The 22,125-nt window shown below is 60.3% G+C and overlaps 1 protein-coding gene across 9 annotated transcripts in view; it reads right to left on the bottom strand.

Moving 5' to 3' along the window:
- Positions 1–2,609: 2,609 nt before the first annotated feature.
- Positions 2,610–22,125, bottom strand: part of AIPL1 (aryl hydrocarbon receptor interacting protein like 1) — a 31,898-nt gene continuing 12,382 nt past the window's right edge. For 4 of the 9 annotated variants that reach the window (XM_064582622.1, XM_064582617.1, XM_064582621.1 and 1 more), the window contains 4 exons: positions 17,376–17,564; positions 16,607–16,783; positions 16,363–16,526; positions 2,610–4,217 (listed from right to left, as the gene is read on the bottom strand). In XM_064582622.1, the coding sequence (XP_064438692.1) occupies positions 3,983–4,217; positions 16,363–16,526; positions 16,607–16,783; positions 17,376–17,564 (765 nt within the window). In that variant the 3' untranslated portion in view covers positions 2,610–3,982. Of the gene's footprint in view, positions 4,218–4,251; positions 9,274–15,656; positions 16,005–16,362; positions 16,527–16,606; positions 16,784–17,375; positions 17,565–22,125 lie in introns of those variants that run through there. The other 5 variants (XM_064582625.1, XM_064582619.1, XM_064582624.1 and 2 more) reach the window with 5 other exon arrangements.

Genomic DNA, 22,125 nt, shown 5'->3' with positions numbered 1-22,125 from the left:
GTCCACAGCTCAGAGGCAAGACGCTGAAATAGGTACACCAACAGATCAAGAGGCCCCACGGTCGGTAGAGCCCGTGTACGAGAAGGAGCTCTTGCACGGGGCCTTGCAGGGTGAGTAGGAGTTGGCAGGATGAAGCCAGAGTGAGCACCGTGCTCTCTGCTCACACTGGGTGTCCAGTGGGTGCGTCCACGAGCAAGGCAACCGTGGCAGGAACCCGGCCGGCACCGGGAGGAGCTTGACCCGAGTCCTTGCCCAGCCACACCCTTGATCCATTTCGGCTTCTCCACCGCTCACCGGGGCTGTGGGTGTGAATTAACAGAGATGCTGTCTCTGCCCTCCTGAAGCTCAGCAGGAGACGTGCCCATGTAATCGTGCGTCCCCACCCTGTGCGGTCTGGAGGAGGAGACAGCCACCCCCCCAAATGGTCACACGCACAGAAAGTGCAAAATTCCAGGATGGGGCTGATCCTGTATGGGGTGGGCGGACAGGTTCTAGACCGGCTGTTGGATGCACCCTCCCCAAGGAAGATCCAGACATCACAAGCAACCTGGCGAGGCAGGGAACGCTGCTCCGCGTGGAGGGAACGGTGTGTGCAAAGGCCTGGGGCAAGGGGTCACGTCAACCCCTGGGGTCTGGGGGCCTCTCAGGAGGGCAGGGAAGGCAGAGCGGTGGCCGTGGAAAGGAGCTGTGTCTCTGTCAGGGAGGGCTTCGAGGCGGGAGTGACGTGGACAGGTCTGCGTCCAGAAGAGGCATCACTGGTGGCTGTGGACCGAGCATCTGGGGGGACGCGGGGTGCCGGAGGGCAGGCAGGAGGGTCCGCAGACGGCGCAGCCCACACACTGTCCTGTCCCCGGGTGGCCGCGTGTTCCCGTGTCTCCTGTGCCCTTGTGTGTCCTTTCAGGGACCCTCCCCAAATACCTGAGCCAGGTTCGGTTTGTCCCGAGCCCCTCACTCCGTCCTGCGGCTGGGTCAGTGACCACGGGGAGCCAGCTCTGCACAAATTCGGAAGCAGACTCATCATCAAGAGGTCTGGAAGCCGTCAGCAGCCCAGCACCCGTTGCGTGGATCCCCGGCACGTCCCCGAGTGGCTCGGGCGTCGAGTGAGGCTTCACCGCCGGGTGAACCCCTGAACGTACGGCCCCAACGCTGATAGACCTCCTCTTGCCCACGTGAGAGTCCAGCGCGAGTGCGTGCTCCTGGCGGTGATGCATTCCCTCCACATAAAGACTCAGGGACCGAGTTGTGTCAAGACTCGTGTCCCACCTGTCGTCCCCCTCGTCCAGCTTCTTCCGCAAACATTTTGGGCTTTGTGGGTCAGAATGCCTCTGCCACGACTTCTGGGCTCCGCCACCCACCGTAGCGGGGAAGCAGGCACAGACTAACCCGGGGGCGAATGGGCGTGGCCACGTGCCAGTAAACTTGACTTAGAGAGACAAGCAGCAGATGGGAAGGGCCGTGTTCCGATAAAACTTTATTTATAAAAACACACAGCAGGACCAGATTCAGCAGGTGTGCTGTATTTTGTCCCCTGCTCCCCGTTGGCAACGGGGTAAGGAGAGGGTCGAGGAACGCTCCTTGGTAAGTCCCTGCAGCCAGAACGGCCCCGCGTTCCTGTGTCCCTGCCCAGGTGAAAATTCGTCCCAGGCTGGGCAAGTGCCCCCTGGGGGAAGGGAAGCGGGTCCTGGTGATGGGCTAACCGCCAGCCCCGGGACCCGAGTTACTGAGTTCTGTCCAGCCAGCACTTACCGAGCACCTACCGTGGGGCAGGCTCTGAGCTCCATCCGGGGAGACTGGCGGGCACAGGACTCTGCTCCCGCCCGGGAGGAACCAGGGTCCAGTCTAAACAGAAAATGCAGCTATTCCTAAGAGCAACGCAAGCTCCCTTTCAGACAGGTGCCCGAAATGCCAGAACCACGCCCTACGGGGACGCAGCTGAAAGAGCCACAAATCAACAGGGCCCTCCAAGGCAGGAGCATTCTGTTCAGTTCTATTGAAGCCCCTGAGCTCAGCACAGCCCCCCACCCCACACACACACAGCCCCCAGAATTGGCTGGATGGGAGAATGCACCCCGACCCCTCCTCAGAGCTGGACCCTGGGGGCTTCTCATCCTCCACAGGTTCCTTAATCCAAGCCAGAGACCCCCGGATTACTGCAAAGTCAAGGGGAATCATTTGCATCCCAAAACGAGAGCAAACATTAGGTCTTTCCAGCAGGCGTTGGGGCTGGAGGGGGACTCCAGCCTTGCCTGCAGCCACGAGGTCTGACTCTAGGACTCTGTAACAGGAACTCAAGGATTCTTCACACCTTAGGAAAGGCAGGCACACCCACAGCTTGTGGGGACCCTCACAAGTGACGCGAAGGACAAGGTCAGCTCCGGTCCGTCCAGCTTACAGGAGACCCCAGCCAGGGCCTACGGGGTGAGGCGGGTCCCCCAGCGCCACACCAGGGCCTGGAGGCCAGGGCTGAGTCTGGAATCTATGGGGGCCATCCCCTCCCCGGGCCTGTGGCTCTAGCCCTGAGGACACCATACCACTAAGTACCCATCTCCTTGCATCTTCTCTGAAGAAGAGTGATCCAAGCCCAGTACGTACTGCAAACACTCAGAAGCTGTAATCTGGTGAAGTTTATAAATGAGGTGCCCTGGGGCGTGGCACAAAAGGGATGGGGTTTACAGAAAATCCAGGGACAGGGGCTGGGGGACACTCTCCGTTCCATGGCCTCTGGCGAGTCGCCCACACCCTCATTTTATTCCCAGTCATCCCAGGAGGGGTGGGCTCAGAAGCTCCCTGGAGTCTTCCCTACTCGAGGAAAGTGCTGCAGTCGATTTTCTCAGGGCATTAGGCCAACATCTTCACATTCCCTTAGTGGCTCCTTAGCCCCCGGAGGGGAGGCAAAGGCCCGCAGGGAGGCCTGGGCGAGGCCCTCAGGCAGCCTCTGGATTGAGGCCCAGCAGAGAGAGCGGGGGCCCTGGGGAGGGCGGGTGGAGGGCCGCCGACTCCCCGCAGGTGCCCAGAGCCCGGAAACGCCGCAGGTGCCCAGACTCAGAGCTCCAGAGTAGCGGTAGCGTGGTGAGAACGAGCGTGGGGGGTGCCCACAGGTCCTTGCGCATCCTTGGAGAGGGAGGGGGCCTGGGGGTGGGAGGAAGCCGTCCCGTCAGGGGCGGGAAGCTGGGCTGGGGGGACTTTCCAAATGGGAGCCCCCGCGCCAGGGAGGAGGTGACCACGGGACTTCGCGGGCGTCTGTTCTGAAAGGTCACGAGCGCCAGGCCAAAGTCAAGATTTGTATTATTTTTCGAAAGCCGCGTGGATGGGTGCGCGCTAGCTATACAAACAGGTGGTGATTGCAGTCACTTGCCGTTCCCGTGGCAACAGGCGAGATTAAAAGAGCAAACAAGGAGGGGAATTCTCTCCAGATTCAACTCCGCAGATTTCGGATTTTCACCGCCAAGCAGCATGCTAGAACATGGCGCCCGCGGCTCACCGTCCAAGTTCCTGGGTAAGCGACCCGGGGCCTCCAGCCTGACCACGCCGCCCTCACTCCTCCCATCCAGGGCCTGAAGGCATCGGGTAGCTTCTTGAACATCTCCAGCGACGGGGAGCTCACTCCACTGCTGTCTGGATATGGGTGCTCAATAAAGGGGGACTGTAGGCGGCCAGGGGTAAAACCATGAAGGCATGGGGTCAGGCTGCAGAAACAAGGACGAACAGACCACAGTGGCTAACGGTTCATCTTCCTCACAGCTAATGTTTATGGAAGCGTGGTTCTCAGTGCTCCACCCTCAACTGACCGCAGAGGACCAGGTGCGGTAGCTAGTGAGCAGAACAGTTGCACAGGTCACGCACTGTGCCAGTCACTCCCTACGCACGACCTCCTCTGGTCCCTGCCACAGCCTGCAGCAGCAGCATTATTATTCCTCCTTTGCAGACGAGGGATGGCAGCCTGGGGAGGTGAGGGCCAGCGTAGCAGAACCACGATGGAAGCTCAGACCCGTCTGACCCCAGGGGCACGTTTGGCCGTCCAGCTCAGCCCTGGAGGGAAGACTCCGCTGGATTTGGAGACAGTTGCCTGGCTGAGGCAGGTGGTGGCGAGAAGGTGGGGCTCGGACGGCTGGGCTGGGAGATGCTGGTTGCACCACGAGCCTGGTCTCTGAGCCCCACGCCCCTCTGCAGAGAGGCATGCTGTCACCAAGGAGGAGCAGATTTTTGGAAAAACATCGCTGAAACAAAACAATGAATTCACAAAGAAAATGACAATTACATACACCGCCCTGGGGCACCTGGTGTTAAGCCACAGATGAACAAGGTCCAGTCCCAAACTCAGCTGTCTAGTCACTGTGTACCTACTGTGTGCTGGGTGCTGTGGGAGGTACTGGAGATTCAGAAGGGACAAGGCCTGGCCCACAGAGAGGGAGGTTGGCATGGGGAGAGGTGGTCAAGGCCGCAAACCGCCACAGGGCAAATCAAAAGCAAGTGTCACGAGAGTGATGTGGACTGTGGGCTGAGGCTGGGATGGGGGGACCCTGGAGGGCTTCTTGGAGGAGAGGGCTTTTTCAGTCCTCTTGGTCTGGCCCATCCAGAGAGGCAGAGAGGGCCAGACAGGAGCGGAGATGCACCTGTGGGGTCAAAGCGACAACAGCCTGGGAGGGATGGGATAACACAGATGCTGGCAATGGGGAGCGACCTCGCCAGGCCCCACGGACGCACCGGACATAGAAGGAGCAGGGGGAGGAGCAGAATCTGCAGTTACGGCCATTCCAGCCACAGGCATGTGGGTTTGCCTCCCACTCAGGGCCACCGGGCAGGCAGAGGGTCAGGTGTGAACGTCTGCATCCTGAACGCTGAGGGTCTGCCGGCAGATACAGATCTCCAAATGAGGCCCGGGTATTCCTCCCTGGGTAACCCGCTGAAGCCGGGAGCCCGGGAGCAGCCAGGCCTCTGCTCGCTTGTCCTGCAGGGAAGCCCCCACGCCCGCCCGCCCACCAGCAGCTCAGCCCAAGTGCGGACACCACAACCAAACTTTCACTGTCTCACCTTAAAAATGCGCTGGGCCAGCAAGGGTCTCTAGACCCTGGAGACGACCGCCGGTGTAAGAAACACCGAGCAGGGACTTCTGATTAAATAAGGCTAATACAGGAGCAAAAGGGACATTTCAAAAACCTTACCATCAATACCCTCGGGGAGATAAAAAATATATATATATACTGTTCCCCACAAAACTGGAACAGAATTCCATAAAACAGAGATGACCCCACCATAAACAAGAGCTCTGAGAAATTAATACTAGAATAGCAGTATTACAAAATCGAGTGGAAAGTTGTGCAAATAAAGTTGAAGAAATATCCCCAAAAAATAAGACAAGAAAAGACACGGTCAGTAGGAAATCAAGAGTATAAAGTCTGGAATATCAGTGCATGAGGTCCAACATGGAACTGAGACGAGTGCCCGATGGAACGGGGCGGGGTGGGGGCGGGAAACACGACAGAGCAGATGACAAGCATTGCAGACGGAACGGCTTACTGGTGGCCCGCGAGAACGGAAGCCAAGGACCCGCCAAGGCGTGTCGTCGGGCAATTTCCCAGTGTCAGGAGTAAGGAAGGGCCTGAGAAGCTTCCGAGGGAAGTCACGTGCAGTCACGTCCAAAGGCTCAGGAATGAAAATGGCTCTCTGTACGCTCCAGGCTGACCCACATTCCCCCAAAACCCATATGGGCAAGTCCTCACCGTGACACCTCGAATGCGATGAGATTTGGGGACAGGGTCAATACTGACATCTCTAGTTAAGATGAGGTCACGCTGTAGCAGAGCGGGCCCCGAATCCAACAGGACAGATGTCCTCGTAAAAACTGGACACGGGCCCGCGCACAAGGAGATGCCACGTGAGGGTGAGGACAGACTTCGGGGTGATGACAGCTGAGCAAGGCCAAGGAGCACCAGAAACCTCCAGGGGCAAGGAGACAGGTGTGGAATGCATTGGCCCCCCGCCCCCAGAAGGAGCCCGCCATGGTCTTGGAGTTGCTGCCTCCAGAAGTGGGAGACAGAAGACTTTTGTGCAAGGCCCCGTTCGGTGGCGCTACCTCGTGGCAGCCCAAGAAGACTGAGTCATAGCCGCCGGAGGACGCTGGGAGAGTGGCGCGAAGCCCCCAAACTGGCCCCCAGCCTCAAATTCTCAGCCAGCCCACGACCAGTCGAGCGGGGAGGAAAAATAAATACACTCAGCCGTGCGTGATCTCCATCTGCCACGCACCTTTTCTCAGAAACCCGCTGGAGGACGCTCTGTCCCTGAAATGAAGGAGCAAATGAAAAAAGAGAAAGACGGGCCCTAGGAGGTGCGGAAGACAAGGAGTGCGAGGCAAAGGGGTGTCCCTGAGTGACGCTGTGAGGCAGGAACGGAAGGAATGTCACCGGAGGGAAAATCAAAAGCTGATGGATCACGGGGGAGTACCACCAAGAGGGACTGCACGGAACCCGCGGATGTTTGGAAGGAATTTCTGGTAGATGCACAGAACGCTAAGCCAGTCCATCCCTGGACAATTACGTCTCAGTGCCTTCCTTGGGTCGGGCACCGTTTTCAGCTCCGGGAACACGGCAGCGAGGTCGGCAGATAAACTCACCTTTGTGGGTTTACCTTCTAGTGCAGGAAATCACACCAGAGCGGAAATTGGGCCGCCTCTGGAAGTAAAGCGGGAACGGGGTGCTGGGGGAGGATGGGGGCTCCACTCCAGCCAGAGCAGCCAGGGAAGGCCTGACCGAGAGGGGCCTGGACGGGGTGAGGGAGGAGGTCTGCGGCGTCTGGGGAAACCGAGGCAGAGTCAGTGTGAAGATGCCCAAGGACGGGCAGGTCGCCGGCGCGCCTGTGTGCGGGAGGGAGCCGAACCCGGGAAGGAGCTCACACCCCAGGAGCAACCTGGTCTAACCACCGTGCCGCGGAATCACTCCACCTGCTTGCTGAAACAGGGAAGAGCGGTGGACGCGCAGGGACCCAGCACGGGGCGCGTCCTGAGCACCGGGTGGGAGCCCATGGTGGTTTGGACCACGGCGGCAGTGGCTGAGGGAGGCGGTGGGAAGCAGGAAGAATGCAGCCGCCACCCCCTTCCCACGGCCGCCCCGTGCAGACCCCGGGGAGGAAGTGCAGGAGCTCGGGCTTGGCTCAGACCACGCATCACCGCCACGCGACACGTGGCCACGGCGCTTGCTCGCCCCTGCTGGACGCGTGGTTCCCACCGCTGCTCTGGAATCAATGCTTGGATACGTGTTTACTTGGACACTCGCTCTTTCCTCTACACGCCGCACGCCAGGACGTGCATTCCTGAAAGACGCACTATTTTTTTCTGTAATACTGTGCTTTTCCGAGGCGATAATGTTTCAGCTAGCAGACAGTTCCACAGAAAAAACGCTCCCGAACCGTCTGATAGAAAATGCTGGTACGGGGCGCCTGGGTGGCTCAGTCGTTAAGCGTCTGCCTTCGGCTCAGGTCATGGTCCCGGGGTCCTGGGATCGAGCCCCACATCGGGCTCCCTGCTCGGCGGGAAGCCTGCTTCTCCCTCTCCCACTCCCCCTGCTTGTGTTCCCTCTCTCTCAAATAAATAAATAAAATCTTTAAAAAAAAAAATGCTGTTACAAATTACACCCTCGTTACGATGGAAGGATGATCTGTGGGTTCGGGTGTATTGTTTTAAACCACTTCTTTCCCTTAAAGACACACACCTGTGACTCAGCGATCTCGCCGCAGTAAAAACACACAACGGCTCTCCTCCTCCCGGTTCTGTTGACCAGCGTCTGTGTCCCTTTCAATAGTTTGTGTTTTACTCTCTCATTTTACTTTTTCTTTACTTAAAACCAGGATGAGTGGTTCTGTCCCGTGTAGATTTTAACGCAGCTGCTGAAGGTTGCAGGAAGAAAACCCCACCGGTGAAGCCGAAACTGAAAACCGAGAGCTGATCTTTGTGAACCTTCTGAGTGGATGTATTTTCAAATTGGCAATCGGAAAAATGATAAAATTAGCTGGAATCATACAGTGCGATGGGGGGGAGCAAGTTTGGCAGATTATTGTAATTCTAATTTTATTTTCCTTGTGGTGGGCTCGCAGGATGGGAGGTTGGGGACGCAGGCACGAAGCCGCTCTTTCCGTCTGGTGCCTCAGACTCTCATGCCCCGAATGCTGTGGGTTCGCAGAGATCCTAAATAGCCGGCTTCTGGGTCTTTGTGCCAAAGCTACATGGGAATTAGGACTTCATGATGTTGAGGAATACCTGCTGGAGAACTGTGTCTGCAGACCACCCGAGACCTCCCGTGACCTCCCAAACGCAGTGGCGCCCGTCCATCTTCATCCTAAAAGAATGGGTCCTGGACTTGGGACCTCGCTGCTGTCATTGACCCCGTTCTTGGCAGCGTGGACAGGACTTCCCCAGCTCCCCCGAGGGTGTCAGTCTCGAATAGTTTGAAAGCCGGGACTCTCGTACCGAAGGGGTAAAATATTCTTTGGGAGACAACTGAGCAACGGAAAGACAAGAGTGGACATGGAGACCCAGGTCTCTGGTCTACAAGGCCGTGGGACCAATGGGGGGCTCACCTGGGAGAAGCTCAGGCCAATCCCCTCACCCTGACCAGGCCCTGGACACTGCTGCTGACCTCCGCCATCCAGCAGCTAACGCGGATGCTGAGCCATCCTGAGCTCAGGGACGTTCCTCTCCATCCAGAGTCAGTCCCTGTGTCCCTGACACCGTCCACCTGGTACCCAGCCCCACACAAACAGCGCCGTGCTCAGCTAGTCCTCCCCAGCTGTGGTAACAAATGTCCACAAAAGAAGTGGCTTAAAACAACACAACATTTACCATCTCACAGTCTTGGGGTTCAGACGTCCAAAATGGGCCTCACTGGGCTGTAATCAAGATGTTGGCAGGGCTGGGTTCCTTCCAGGAGGTTCTAGGGGTGAGTCCGTCTTCTGGGGAGCATCCACGTCCCTCGGCACGCGTGGCCCCTTCCCCCACCTTCCCGGCCGGCAGCGTCTGGTGGAGTCCCTCTCTCTGGTCCCCTCCTCCACTCTGCAGGCCCCTCGTGGTTCTGAAGACCCACCAGACACTCCAGGGTCATCTCCCCATGTCAGGGTCAGCTGATTTCACTCCTCCTCAGCCGTGGGGGCCCGGCCCCCAAGGCAGCGGCAGACCCAGACGTGGAGCTGGGGAGGAGGGTTTCCGGCGGCCGGTCCTTGAGCTGTCACTGGTACAGAGACGCTGTCGGACCAGCTCCTCATCCAGGAGCCCGGCAAAGGGATTCACTGTGAACCAAGAAAAGCAAGATGGGGACCAGCGCCTGGAACGGTAAATGCAGAGAGCAAAGGCATGGGGGGCGTTCGAACCCCCCAGAGCCTGTCCCTTCCTCTGCACGGTCAGGGCAAACCTCAGACTCTTATGTATGCTTGGACCCCGTCTCCTCCACGCCCACGCGGGGGCCTTCCCAGCACGGCAGACCGGGGGCAGGGCTCCGCACCTCTGTTCTGTTGGCGGTGCTCATCCTCGTCGCTGACTTGGTTGCCCCCACCGACGAGAGCCTCAGCCTCCTCATCTCGTCTGAAAACCGGGATGATGATAATCCCCACACACATGCACACACACACACGTGCACGCCTCCCCCTCCCCCTCTGATTCCCTGGCGCCCTCTGCCTGCAAGTGCGGCTGAGACATGTGCACCCCACGTGGGACCCGCTCTGGCCGGCGCCCCCTCCCCGCTCCGAGGCCTAGCTGCTCCGCACCCCGCCACCCTCCAGCGTGTGCATCCTGAGTCTGAAACGGAGCCGCTCAGCACTCAGGGGTGGCCAGTGTCTTGCGCCTCTGATTCGGCACAAGACCACCCTCTCCTCCAGGGAAGCCACGCGAGGCAGGAGCCTGAGCAAGCCCCTCACTGGACTGGGACCTCCAGTGAGGTCGGGAAACAGTCTGCCTCCCGCTCACCTCCCTACACTCAGGCCCGAGGACCTGGAACGTTGTAAGCAAGCTCTCAGTCATGAACCCATGAATCAACTCATCGCCCGTGGCAGGCCTGCGAAACTTCTATTCTCGTCCCTGCAGGGAGGGAGCGGCTGACAAGGGCCCCCCGTTCCAGCGAGGACAGCCGCTGACCACCGTGCGGCCAGCTCTGAGTCCCTGGGCCCTGAGTCCTTTCAGGAAATGACTCACGCAGGCAGGGATGTGATCGCTGAAGACGGGATGTGTCCCCACTCTGCTCCAGACCTGCTGCTGGGCCCCGACCACAGGGCCTCACACCTGCTTCTGTGGAAGCTCACATACTGGGGCGGGGGCGGTGGAGAGGGGGGTGGGGGCTGTGCTCACCGGGCACAACCCTGGACCTCCTCGGTCACAGCCGCCGACAAGCGATGGGAAAGGTTTTGACAGAAGGCTCCAGAAGGGCGTCCTAAGCGCACACAACAGGGCCTCACTGCAGTCCAGAGCCTAACCCGCAAGAAGGAAGAGCCTCCTGGCCTCAGGTAAGCAGGGAGCCAAGCATGTTCTAAGTAGTTCCCACGAGCACAGAAGTGGATTCTTGTAAACGGGAGGAAGGTATCCACGTTCTGGTCTCAGATGCTTTGCCTCCACCCGCAAGGGCTGCACCCGAATTACCCAGCGGCACGCGAGTCTGACTGCAGAGGGGACTCCCGTTCTCCCGCGTCATCACGGTCCGACCTCACGCCAGGGAAGCATCGTCCTCCTCGAGCACGACTTTGACCCTACAGATCGCGGGCCTGGTCATGGAGTGCTCGGGAGCACCGACCCCGCGGAGCCGCCCGTGAGTCGTCATGGAGTGGCCTGAGGCTACCCCGAGCAACCACTTTCTGCTACCGGCCCCCGGCCCCCGACACCAGGGCCAGCCCTCTGTTTGTCCCCCAGACGTCTTCCAACAAGCGACTCATGTCCAGCCCTCCGCCCTCGGGACACAGGGCACCGTCGGCTGCCACGTAGGAAGGCGGGGGGGGGGGGGGCCATGCCCAGAGCGGCCCGGCTCTGCCACTGCGCTCCACAGGCCGGACTCAGGCCCGCGGGCGTCCGTCTAGCGTCACACAAGCTTCCCTCCACCCCAGCGGCAGGTTCCCGAGCCGCGTTCATGGCCCCCGGAGTCGCCGAGACCACCTGCTCGCCCTGCGCCGTGGCCCACCCCGTGAGAGCTGGTCCCTAAATCTCCAGCTAACCGCCACCCCCCTCCGGCAGCCTTCCTGGGAAGCTGGCTTCTGCACAACCCCAGAAATCGGTTCCCACTGCGGGCAGCTGATCTTAAATTAGCCGGAACGAGGCGTGGCGGGGAGGAAGCGGTCGGAGAGACGGCTGATGGCTTCACGGGATCTGAGGGGCCTCTTCTCCGCTGCCGCCGCTGCAAGCCTCCCCTCCCTCCTCCCATTTGGACTCGGGGGCGTCTGCAAGCCCAGAGCTGGGGCCTGGGGATGTGGGCCCAGGAACCGGCAGGGCGGCCCGTAGGGCAGCCGGAGATGCCAAGTCCTGGGAAAAGAAGAGGCATGTCTGGGAGACAAAAGCAAAACTGTCAGCAGATGAATACGAAGTTTCCGGATCAGGGTCACTTTCCTTGCTCCCAATGCCCCACAGGGGTCCCGAAAAGCCCTGCGAAGGAGGTGAAGACTCGGGGTCGGCCGTTTGCGGTATTGAATACGGAAAGGGCCGTTCACACGGGCACAAATATGCAGGAGGCTGCCCGAGGCCACAGATCCCTCCTCCCACGCAGGCGGAGCTGCCGGGCTCAAGCGGGCTGAGGAAGTTCGCGCTCGCCCAGAGCCCGAATCCAGAAGCGCCTAAACACGGGCTCGCAGGCCGCACATGGGGGGCCGGGGCGGCTGGGGTGTGACCCCGGTGCGTGAGGAGGTGACCCCGGGCCCCCGGCACACGGGGCAGTCGTAATAACGAGCGAGCCCATCGGCTGGGGTTCGGCCGGGGTCCCAAAGCGCCGTCCGTGTGGGGACCTTGGGGAAAGTTTCTCCAGGGGCCTTGCCGGAGGTGCGGGCAGGACGCAGTGAACCCGTGGGGGCTGGCCCCCCAGACCGCAGCTGTCAGGGGCCCGCACCAGCCCCAGAACGAGGGGGTCGTGGTTACCGAAGCCCCAAGTACAGTGGGTCGGCGGGAGCACGGAGTGGAGGTCGGAGGTCACAGCGGGAGAGCCGCAGAGACGCCTGCCCGCCCGCGTCCTGTGCCGGAGTCCCGGCCACGCGTGGGTTCCCAGGGGGGACCCCAGGCTCCAGCAGTGCCCTGGGGCCAGTCTGCAGGGGTGACCACGCCCTCGTCCGGGCTTACCCACCGCCCCAGCCCGGCCACCCGGCCAGGAGGAGCTTCCGCTGGATGAGACACGGACCCGGGGGCCCCGGCATCACTGGTCGGCAGTCGCTCCCGGTGTGGCCCTGGCCAGTGTCAGATGTGGACATCATCAGGCCCTGCCCTCACACGCTGACTTCTCCAGGCCCGCTGTGTGGAAACGCAGGGCCAGCAGCAGCCAATATGGCAACCGAGCAAATTAGGAAAAGCTGTGCCTTCCTCGAGACACTTCCCTGCCATCTGCTGGGCACTTGCGGTGACTACAAGTACCTAAGAGGACGAGGATGTAAACAGGGGCCCCTGGATTGTGCAGTGCACAACGTGCACAACTGTGAAGGGCAGCCCGGTGGCCTTTCACAGAGCCCCATCACAACCGAACGATGGTGATGATAGGTCTGTTGTCTGTCTCCCTGGGCCCCACCACCCACGCCCGCCAGCAAAGGCCACCAGGAGGGCGCCTCGGCTTGAACACACTAGGCTTACGCACTAACACAGTGAGAGATCAGAGAAGAGAACACACTGTCAGATCGTGCTCATATGAAGCTCGGGAAGGAGTCTAATTTGTAGTGTGTGGGACTGGAGCGGGACGGGGTGCGGGGCCCTCCTTCCCTCCCTCCCGGGGCGCCCGGTCAGTGTCGGCAAGTGTCCCCGTCCCTGGTTCTGTCCATGACTACCGCAGCCACCTCGGATACGCCCCTCCTCGTCTGCGAGCCTCAGTTTCTCCATCCACAAAACAAGGGCTTGGGCTGACCACTTCTGAGGGTCCTTGCGTGTGAGGACTGAGATGTTTCCCGTGAACAAATGCTCCAGCTCGGCCGATGCGCCTGAGCCCCCGTCCGCGGCGGGCATTGTCCTCACAGCTGCACGGCGCCCACCCAAACAGGCAGAGGGCACCGCCCGCCCGAGATCGACACCGTCCGCAGAGGCCGCTGGGGAGAGACCGGGGCCCCAGTCGTCCTCCGACGGGGTCTTTATTGGAGGCGAGAGGCAGAGCGAGAGTCTTTGCTCATCAGATTCTCGGCGGACGAGGACCTGAAGTCAGGAGCCCTGCACACGGGCAGTGGCCATCACGAAGACAAGGCTTTGCCTGACCTTCCAGGGGCGCCCGCAGCGGGCAGGGTCGGGGAAGGAGGCCCCCCAGACCGCGCGGGCGAGGCGCTCACTACGGCCCCCCGCGCTTGGACCATCCGGTGCAGGTGAGACTGGAGACCGTCTTTCCCCAAAGATGCCCGTGGCCTAATCCCCAGAACCCGTGAACAGGTCCCCTGTTGAGGCAGAGGGACCTGCCGTGTGACCCAGCTAAGGGCGCTGCGCGGGGAGACCACGCTGGGTGGCCAGCAGGCCAGCGCATTCACAAGGGTGCTGGCAGGAGGGAGGCCGGAGGCGCAGACAGGCCGGGGGACCCGATGGCCGCCTGTGGGGTGCACAGAGGCGGGAAGGCGTCTGCCACCGGCTTGAACACGGGGGCCTCCGGCCCGGATGTTTGGGGGCCTCCAGAAGCTGCAGATGGCGGGGAAGCCAGCGTAGGGGCCAGAGGCCAGGGTGGGGCGGCCGCGTGCTGTAGGGGCCCGGGTCAGCCCCCCCCACCCCGCACTAGCCAGATGGGGTATGAGATGCCATGGTTCCTGAACAGTGTCCTGTTGTCCCGCCTTGGCCTTTGGATGGTAGTAACAATAGGACGAGGTGAGCCTGCTCTCTCTCTCTCTCTCTCTCTCATGCACACACACACACACACGCACACCGGTAAGAAGCGTGCCTGGCAGGGCAGACATCACCGGGGAGAAGTGCAGGGAGGCTCAGAGAGCGGGGCCTCCAGGGGGAGAGGCCGTTCATGCCTGAGGCTGTCACAGGCACAGGACCCTTGTGTCCACCATAAAAAAAGTCAGGCGGAAAGGCTGGGGGCCGGCGGGGCTGGGAGAGAGCGGACCTAGAAAGACGTGAGTGGAAATGTGGCTGATCTTAATCCGCTGGATGGTGTGGCCGGAGGAACCCCAGTGGACCCTGTGACGAGGGGAGGGGTCTCCAGCTGCGCGGGTCCATCCCTGCCTGGAGCACTAACACCAGAACCGCCCTCGGTGTCCCCACCCTGCCCCCTTCTCTCTTGGTCTTGCAAAGGTCCTGGGGCATCGGGAGGGGAGATGCTCACAGGGGACCAGGCAGGGTCATGGAACACATTCGGGCATCAGCCCTGCTGGGGGGACTTCAGATGGGGGGAGGTCCTCGGGGACCCCAGAAAAGAGGACAGCTGGAGGGAAGGCACACACAGGAAACGGGAAGGACCACGGGGGTGGGAGTCCTCAGGCCGTAGCTCCTGGTCCTCAGACAGGCTCTGCATCTGCCTCTGAGCCACACTGGAACCTCTGCTCGCCCAGCCTCGCAGGGCCGTCGGGAGGCAGGTGACCGTCCCACGCCAGCTTCCCCAGCTCACAGCGTCCCCTTGCTCTGACCTCCTCCCCTCGGGCCTTGCTGGCCTTCCTCCCGGGTGGCCCTTAGCCGTGAGCAGAGCCCGCCAAACATCAACCCTCTTTCCTCCGCGGTGGGAGGACTGACACCTCAAAACTCCTGGTGCCTGAAGGGGGGAAGGAGAGAGAAAAGAAAACAGCACAACGTGCGTGGCCACTGCCGCCACCAGGAACAGCCTCGTTCTGGTGGCCCTGGGGGCTGTGGATTTGGAACCATAGAAAAAGAACTGTGATCACAGTGCCACGTGGGGCCTGTGGGGAAACTTACACTGTTTATTGGTTTTTTCCTTTTAGAGTCAGCCCTCGGACAAAGCACAAAAGAATTTTGGCTACAGACGGAGCCTGTGTGTTAACCGCGGGGAGACAGGGCGAAGTAAAGTTCCAGCGGTCGCCCTGCGCAGAAGAGAGTGGTGGGGACTCGAGAGAGCGTTCTAGAGGAAATCTATAAAGCTACAAAAATAACCAAGGAGAGGCAGGGGAGGCAAAGGAGGACAAGGGAAGCAGGGGAGGCCAGGGAGGTCAGAGGAAGCAGGGGAGGCCAGGGGTTGCCAGGGGAGGCAAGGAGAGGCAGGGAGGCCAGGGGAGGCCAGAGGAAGCTGGGGAGACTAGGGGAGGTCAGGGAGGCAGGGAGGCCAGGGGAGGCCAGGGGAGGCCGGGGAGGCCAGGGAAGCAGGGGAGGCAGGGGAGGCCAGGGGAGGCAGGGGAGGCAGGGCAGGCAGGGGAGGCCAGGGGAGGCAGGGGAGGCAGGGCAGGCAGGGGAGACAGGGGAGGCCAGGGGTTGCCAGAGGAGGCAGGGGAGGCCAGGGAGGCCAGAGGAAGCTGGGGAGACTAGGGGAGGTCAGGGAGGCAGGGAGGCCAGGGGAGGCAGGGGAGGCAGGGGAGGCCAGGGGAGGCAAGGGAGGCAGGGCAGGCAGGGGAGGCAGGGCAGGCAGGGGAGGCCAGGGGAGGCAGGGGAGGCAGGGGAGGCAGGGCAGGCAGGGGAGGCCAGGGGAGGCAGGGGAGGCAGGGCAGGCCAGGGGAGGCCCATTCTGCACCCTAGCCCAGCATGTTCCGGCATCGGAGCCGCTCTTCCTCCCGCTTCTCCTCCATGCGATTTTCCAAAAGCCTCAGCTCCCTGCGCACTGCCTTCCCCATGGATGGCTCCAGCTCCAGCACTTTCTGGAGGTCCGCCCTGGCCTCCGCCTCATTCCACACCTCCGCGTGAGCCCGGGCCCGCACGTAGTAGGCCTTTGCGATCCCTGAGGGGAGGATCAGACTGCACCAGCTGAGCCCCTTGGAGGCACGGCCTCAGAAGCTCACAAAACTCTTAACCTTGACCATGATCCTTAACCTCTCTGTGCCCCCTGAGCCGCCTCCTCGGCTGTAAATGGAGGTGATAACAGCCACAGCAGGACCTACTCCCCTCCCTGTGGGGACCCTGCCAGGGCCGCGGAGCAAACCTAAATCCATAACTTCCCTCCGGTTACGTAGGCTCCCTGCATTGCGGGCTCCAGGCCCCCGTCCCCGGCACCGAAGGAGGTGAGGAGTGCAGGGAACCCCCGTGCCTGGCTCCTGGCACACAGCCGGAGTGCGGCCCCCCGCCCCCCGGGCGCGCACCTGGGTGGAGCCGCAGGATGTCGCTGGTATGCTCTAGCACCTCGTAGTACTCCTCCTTCTTCAGCAGACACTGACAGTAGTTCACGATCAGGGTGTTGGTCATTTTCTCCAGCTTCAGCCACTGCACCTCCCAGGGCTTCTCCTGCAGGGGTGGGGGGGCACGCCTGCCTGCCGTGAGCTGGGCCGCCCTGCTAACCCTAACCCTGCCCCCCGGCCTGCGCCGGCCCCGTGGGCAGCCCCCTACCTTGGTCTGCAGGTTCCTCAGGCAGACGATGGCCTCCTGGTACTTGCTGGAGGCTTCCTCGTAGCGGCCCAGCTTGAAGAGGCGGTTCCCCTCCCCGTGGAGGAGGGGCACCACCTGCATCTTCTCCTCGTTGTTCAGGCTCCACGTCTCCCTCTGGTACTCACTCGGGGCCTCGACCTGGCCCGAGAGCGGCAGGCGGGTGAGGCGGGGACCCCGGGAACCTGTGTCCCCGCAGCTGGCCACATCCATATACAAAGGGGACAGAAGCCACGGGGCCCCGCCTTAAATGAGCACCTTTGTGCAAGTTAGGAATAGACAGCCCTTTGTCAACACTTGACTTCCAATATTCAGAAGACTGTCTCCATACTCATTTGGCTAGAACAAGACACTTTACTGCCATCTGCTGGAAAACTGTCATCAGAAAAGTTCAGATCTACAAGGTCTATAATGAGCACCTCAGAGGTGAGGCCCTTGTGCAGTGCACAAACCGCACAACTGTCCTAGCAGGCCCACAAAGGCCCTTTTGTGACACAATCCTCTTATTTGTTCCCCCATGTAGCCCTTGGGCTGAACCTCATCCTTGGCCATAAGCTGAGTCCCCACACGGGCTGGACCTTCTCCCACCACCCCACAAACATGGCTGTGGTTCACGAGCCCTCTCGTGCTCTAGAGAGAAAGCGGGTGACGCCCAGCGACCAGCGAGGCGGGGCTCCCCGCACGCTCCCTGAGGCTGGGACAGCGCTCCGCCCGCCCCATCCCCAGGGCACACCTGCAACAGCTCGATCACGAAGATCAGAGGCTGCGGCTCCTTCTGCAGCTCGTCCAGGTCCTCGTAGCCCAGTGTGTGGTAGGCGAACATGTTGGCCAGCCCACACGTGTGTACGTGCCACTCCGTGGGGTCCTTGCCCTCCGCCACCTGCCGCAGGCTCCGGGACAGGATGGGGTAGACCCCTGTGTGCTGGGAGGAAGGACGGCCGATGGCATCTGGCCTGTGTGCTCGGAGCTAGCCGGGCCACACGGAGCCCCGCTCTGAGTCCTGCCTCAGCCACCCCTGTCCCATGGTTGTTCCTGCTGATTGCACGCGCTGCGCCGTGTTCCAGGCCGACTGCTCTACCAGGTCCTTCTGTTAGCTCCTTCCATCCTTCAGATGCCCCAGAGAGGGAGGCACTTATCCCCCTTCTGTAGGTGGGGACACTGGAGCCCAGAGACATTAAGTAACTTGCTTAAGGTCACACAGCTAGGAAATGACGGAGCCGGGATTCATGCCCGGCTCCAGAGGACACGCTCTCATCTCAGGGCCATGCTGCCTCTTGCTGGCCCTTGTGGTCAGCCCTGACCTATTTCTCTCCCGGAGAGACCTGAGCCCGTGGGTCGGTGACCTGCAGGGAGGGAAGTGTGGGGAGTCGGGGAGGGAGCAGGCCCCAGGGGCCAGGGGCCAGGGGCCGGATCGGCAGCCCCAAGGTGCTGCTGAATAGCAGTGAGCCTGGGCACCTGTCTGAGCTCCGGTCCCCTCGGCCGTACCTGTGGTCGTGGAGCTGGGTTCGTGGGTTAGAGGTGGACTGGTAGAGGCCCAGCTCATCCCAGCCTCCCCCTGCACCGGGCTCAGGGCTTGCCGCCCTCGGGGTGGAGGAGGGCTGGGAAAACCAGCCCCTTGGGCCTCAGCTTGCCCATCTGTGAGCTGTCTCTGAGAGCCCCCCTCTGCGTGGACGGGGTTCAGAAACGGCCCGTCTCAGGCACCCTCACGGCAGCTCCAGGACCTGAAGGGGCGGAAACAGTTCAGCTTGTCCTCCAAGTCACCAGTGCGGGGATGAAGGTCAGGCCTCCCAGCCTCCCCCCAACCCCCTGCAGCTGGGATTAGCCCAGAAAGCCCTGCGGAGGCTCCTCTGTGAGAGAGGCCGCCAGCTGGTAGTTAATCCCGCCGGGATCCAGGCTGACCGGCAGGGAGAGGCCCAGCTGCAACTGGCCGAGGGAGAGGCCACTCCTGGCCCTACACGTGGCCCCAGCTCCCAGGCCCCGTGTCCCCGGCAAGTGCACTGAGCAATCGGGCCCCAAGGCCGGGTGGCTGCCTGGGCAGGACCTCGGGTAAAGACTTGTCCCATGAGACACCCACACCCTCGCTCTAGTAGAGCTCAGGGCAGCACGGTGGGCTGGGGGTGCCACCAGGAGCCCAAAAAAATCCAGGAAGGAGGAGGAAGGCCAGAAGAAGGTCCCGAGTCCTGTGCCCAGCCGGGTGGCACCTCCTTGGAGGGAGGGAGCAAGGAGGACTCCAGACTGTGTCAGTCTGGAGGCCAGCTTGCCCGGCTGGGGGCCGCAGAGCGGCCAGAACCACACGTGGGGCTCTGTGGAGCTCGCCTCCAGCGCTGGGGACGGAGACCAGGCCTGTGGCCGAGGCAGGGGGCCCCGGGACCCCCACACCGAGTGTCCTGTCTGCAGGGCTGTCTACACCGGAGGCTGCAAGCTGGTGAGCCATGGGCCAAATTCAGCTCGCAGATTGGTTTTGTCTTACTCCTCACCTCGTGGAGCCGTTATGACTAGTTCACCAACATTCAGATGTTGAGGGAGCTCTCATGCTCATGAAGACTTCCAGCTCAGCTTAAGAACTCAGAACGGCCAGCCGCCGGGGCTGCCCCTTTCACAAGGCGACCATCCAGTCGGAGCTGAGGACTGGCTGCCCCATTTGGATGAGGCAGATGATCTGCAGTCAGCCAGAGCTCCTGGCTCCTCGAGGAATCTGAGTTTGCAACCCGTGGCCTCACAATCCCGGGCACCATCGCAAAAGTCCCACACAGAGACCAGCGTCCTGTCGAGGGTGGGGGCGTGGCAGAAGCTCCCAGCTCCTCACTGGCCCTGCCTCCCTGGTGTAGGGGCAGGGGAGGGAGGGAGAAAGCCCCCTGCTCTTCAGTCCTCCAATGAGGACTGTCCAGGAGGAGGGCTCTGCAGGGAGTGATGAGCAGCACTGCTGGGGGAAAGCCAAGCCCTCCTAAGTCCTCTGTCGAACAAAATGATCATCCCACTGACTGCTGCCGTCTTTCTAAAACTCAGATTCTTAAATGGAGAGATGCCCCCGGAGGGGAAAGGGGCTAAGCAAATTAAGCATGCCAAACCTTTTCACACTTCCTGGCCTGGATGCCACCCGCTCCCTACGTGCAGACCTGGTGAACTCCTATGCATCCTTCAATACCCAGTTCGATGTCATCTTGGAGATGTTCCCCCAAGACCCTAAAGAATTAGTTGCCCATCTCCTGTGGCCCCGAAGCAGTCTGCCCCTCACTTGCTTACGTCATGGGACTGGCTGCCCTGCCTCAAAATTGCTCGAATGTTCACTCCTCCTCCAAGAACTGAGGTTCCTTGAGGGGCAGAACTTGGTCTGTTTCATTCCTAACACACAGCAGAGTCCAAAGCTGGTGCCCAGTGAACGTTTTCAGATAGATAGGCACAGACAGACCACGATGGGTGGATGCTTAGTGAGGTGGGCAGTGCCCTCCTGTGACTGTGGCCAAAAGGACGCAGACGGCACATGACACACAGCCGTGCTCACTTTAGGGGAAGCTCTGCAGACAACAAATCAATCAGCCAATCCAGGATTTATCGGCAACCCTCCGTGCACTCAGCTCTCCTGCGTTAGTGAACATGCATCCTATGGAGGCAGGGCCCTCGCTGGTGGCCAAGCCTTGTCTACCCTGCGGCCTGAATGACAGGTGCGCGTGGGTCTAAAACGTGCAGGGCATCCTCACTGTAAGCAAAGATATTACTTTAGATAGATATTTTAAACTATGTGAAGCCACAAAAAAGCCCATTTTCTGAAGACTTGGCTTGTTAAAAACAAAACACCTTTAACATCTTTCTAAGCACCAGGACGAAAAACAACACAGACGCCGGTAGGGCTCACCTGGTATTTGCCAGGTGAGTCAAGAAATAAGGGACAAGGCGGGCGGGCGCCCCTAGCGGTAGAGAACGGAACTGCAGCCTGGCTCCCCACTATGATGGGCAGCCGCCCCGGATGGGCAGTGAGGGGACCGGGGATCCCACCCTGACCGTGTCCCTTAACTTGTCTGACCCAGAGCAAGTCACTTTCCTTCTCTGCCTCTTACGCTTCCTCATCAGCAAAACGGGGGAGTCTGTCTCTGAAATTCTGCAAGCACTTTTCAATCTCCCGGTACTATGACTTTTCTTAGCCACCACCACGTCCTGTAATCCCCTCAACAGCCGCTTAGCGTACGGTTTCCCTTATTTATAGATGAACGAAATAGAGTGCCGGATAGAGAAAGGACTTCCCCGGGGCCACCCAGCCAAGTGACAGAGCAGAGCTCAAACTCAGATCTCTCTGTCTCTCTCTCCCAAATTGCTCCTTCGAAAGGTCAGCGGCGCCTGATGAAGGGATGGGTCTGAGCATCCGCCATCAACGGCTGGTGGGCCCATTAGGTGAAAGCCAAGGGGGAGCTTCGTAATGGCTGGATCGGGTTGGCGGCATCTCAACCTGTCAGCCGATCACGGTAACAAGACGCCTCCCGGCTGGAGAGGCCAGCAGACGGGGAAGGCTGCCTAGTGGGAAGCATGCAGCACAATTTCTAGAAACTGTGGGGACAGAGGAACATGGCAGACAATCCCATGGCAAAGCAACCAGCAAAATCAGAATGTGGGGACCTTCTGTAGGACAAGTGATCCAATTCCTTCAACAAATCCATGTCAAGGGAAAAACAGGGAAGGAAACAGAGCCCCGAGACACGCACCCACAAAGCCCTGTGCACAGATTTGTTTGGGTCCAGACTGGAACAAACCAACCACAAAGAGTAAATGAGGTGACGCCTGGAGAAATTTGAACAGTACCAGAGGGTAATTGGCGTGAAGGAATTATTGGGGTTTTAAAAAAATGTAATAATGATATTGAGGTGATGTTACTTTGATACCCTTTTTACAGATACAAATTTTAGTACTTTTAGATGTAACGGTAGGGAGTCTGGAGCGTGAATTAACCTTGCGGGATAAGGAAGAGCAGGGGACAGGGGTAGAGGAAGCCAGCCTGGCTGGGGTCCACGGTGGCTGGCATGGGGGGTGGGTGCGGAGGACTTCTCTGCACTTTCTGTCAACTTCTGTATATGTTTGAAAGTTTCCATAAGAAATGTTTGTTTGGGGCTCCTGGGTGGCTCAGTCGTCAAGCATCTGCCTTCGGCTCAGGTCATGATCCCAGGGTCCTGGGGTCGAATCCCACATCGGGCTCCCTGCTCACTGGGGAATCTGCTCCTCCTTCTACCCTCCCCCCAGCTTGGGCTTGTGCGCGCGCTCTCTCTCTCTCTCTCTCTCTCTCTCGCAAAAATAAATAAATAAAATATTTTTTAAAAAAGAAATGTTTGTTTAAATGTTCTGTGGCCCATTTCTATCTGGACCACAGAATGAGGAGGCAATCCCAGGAGGGCCACAGATTTGCAAATAGTTTTAGATGGCTCACGGAAGCCGGGAGGAGGGCGGGAAAGTGACCAGTGGCCAAAAGTGCCCAGGATCCGGTAATCGTGTGTGGGCAC

The sequence above is a fragment of the Mirounga angustirostris genome, unplaced genomic scaffold, assembly GCF_029215605.1.
Source record: "Mirounga angustirostris isolate CCGP_5_RB_7025 unplaced genomic scaffold, mMirAng1.0.hap1 SCAF_17, whole genome shotgun sequence".
In the NCBI taxonomy this organism is placed as follows: Eukaryota; Metazoa; Chordata; class Mammalia; order Carnivora; family Phocidae; genus Mirounga; species Mirounga angustirostris.
Note: the sequence above shows the minus strand (reverse complement) of the source record. Positions and strands in the feature narration are given on the sequence as shown.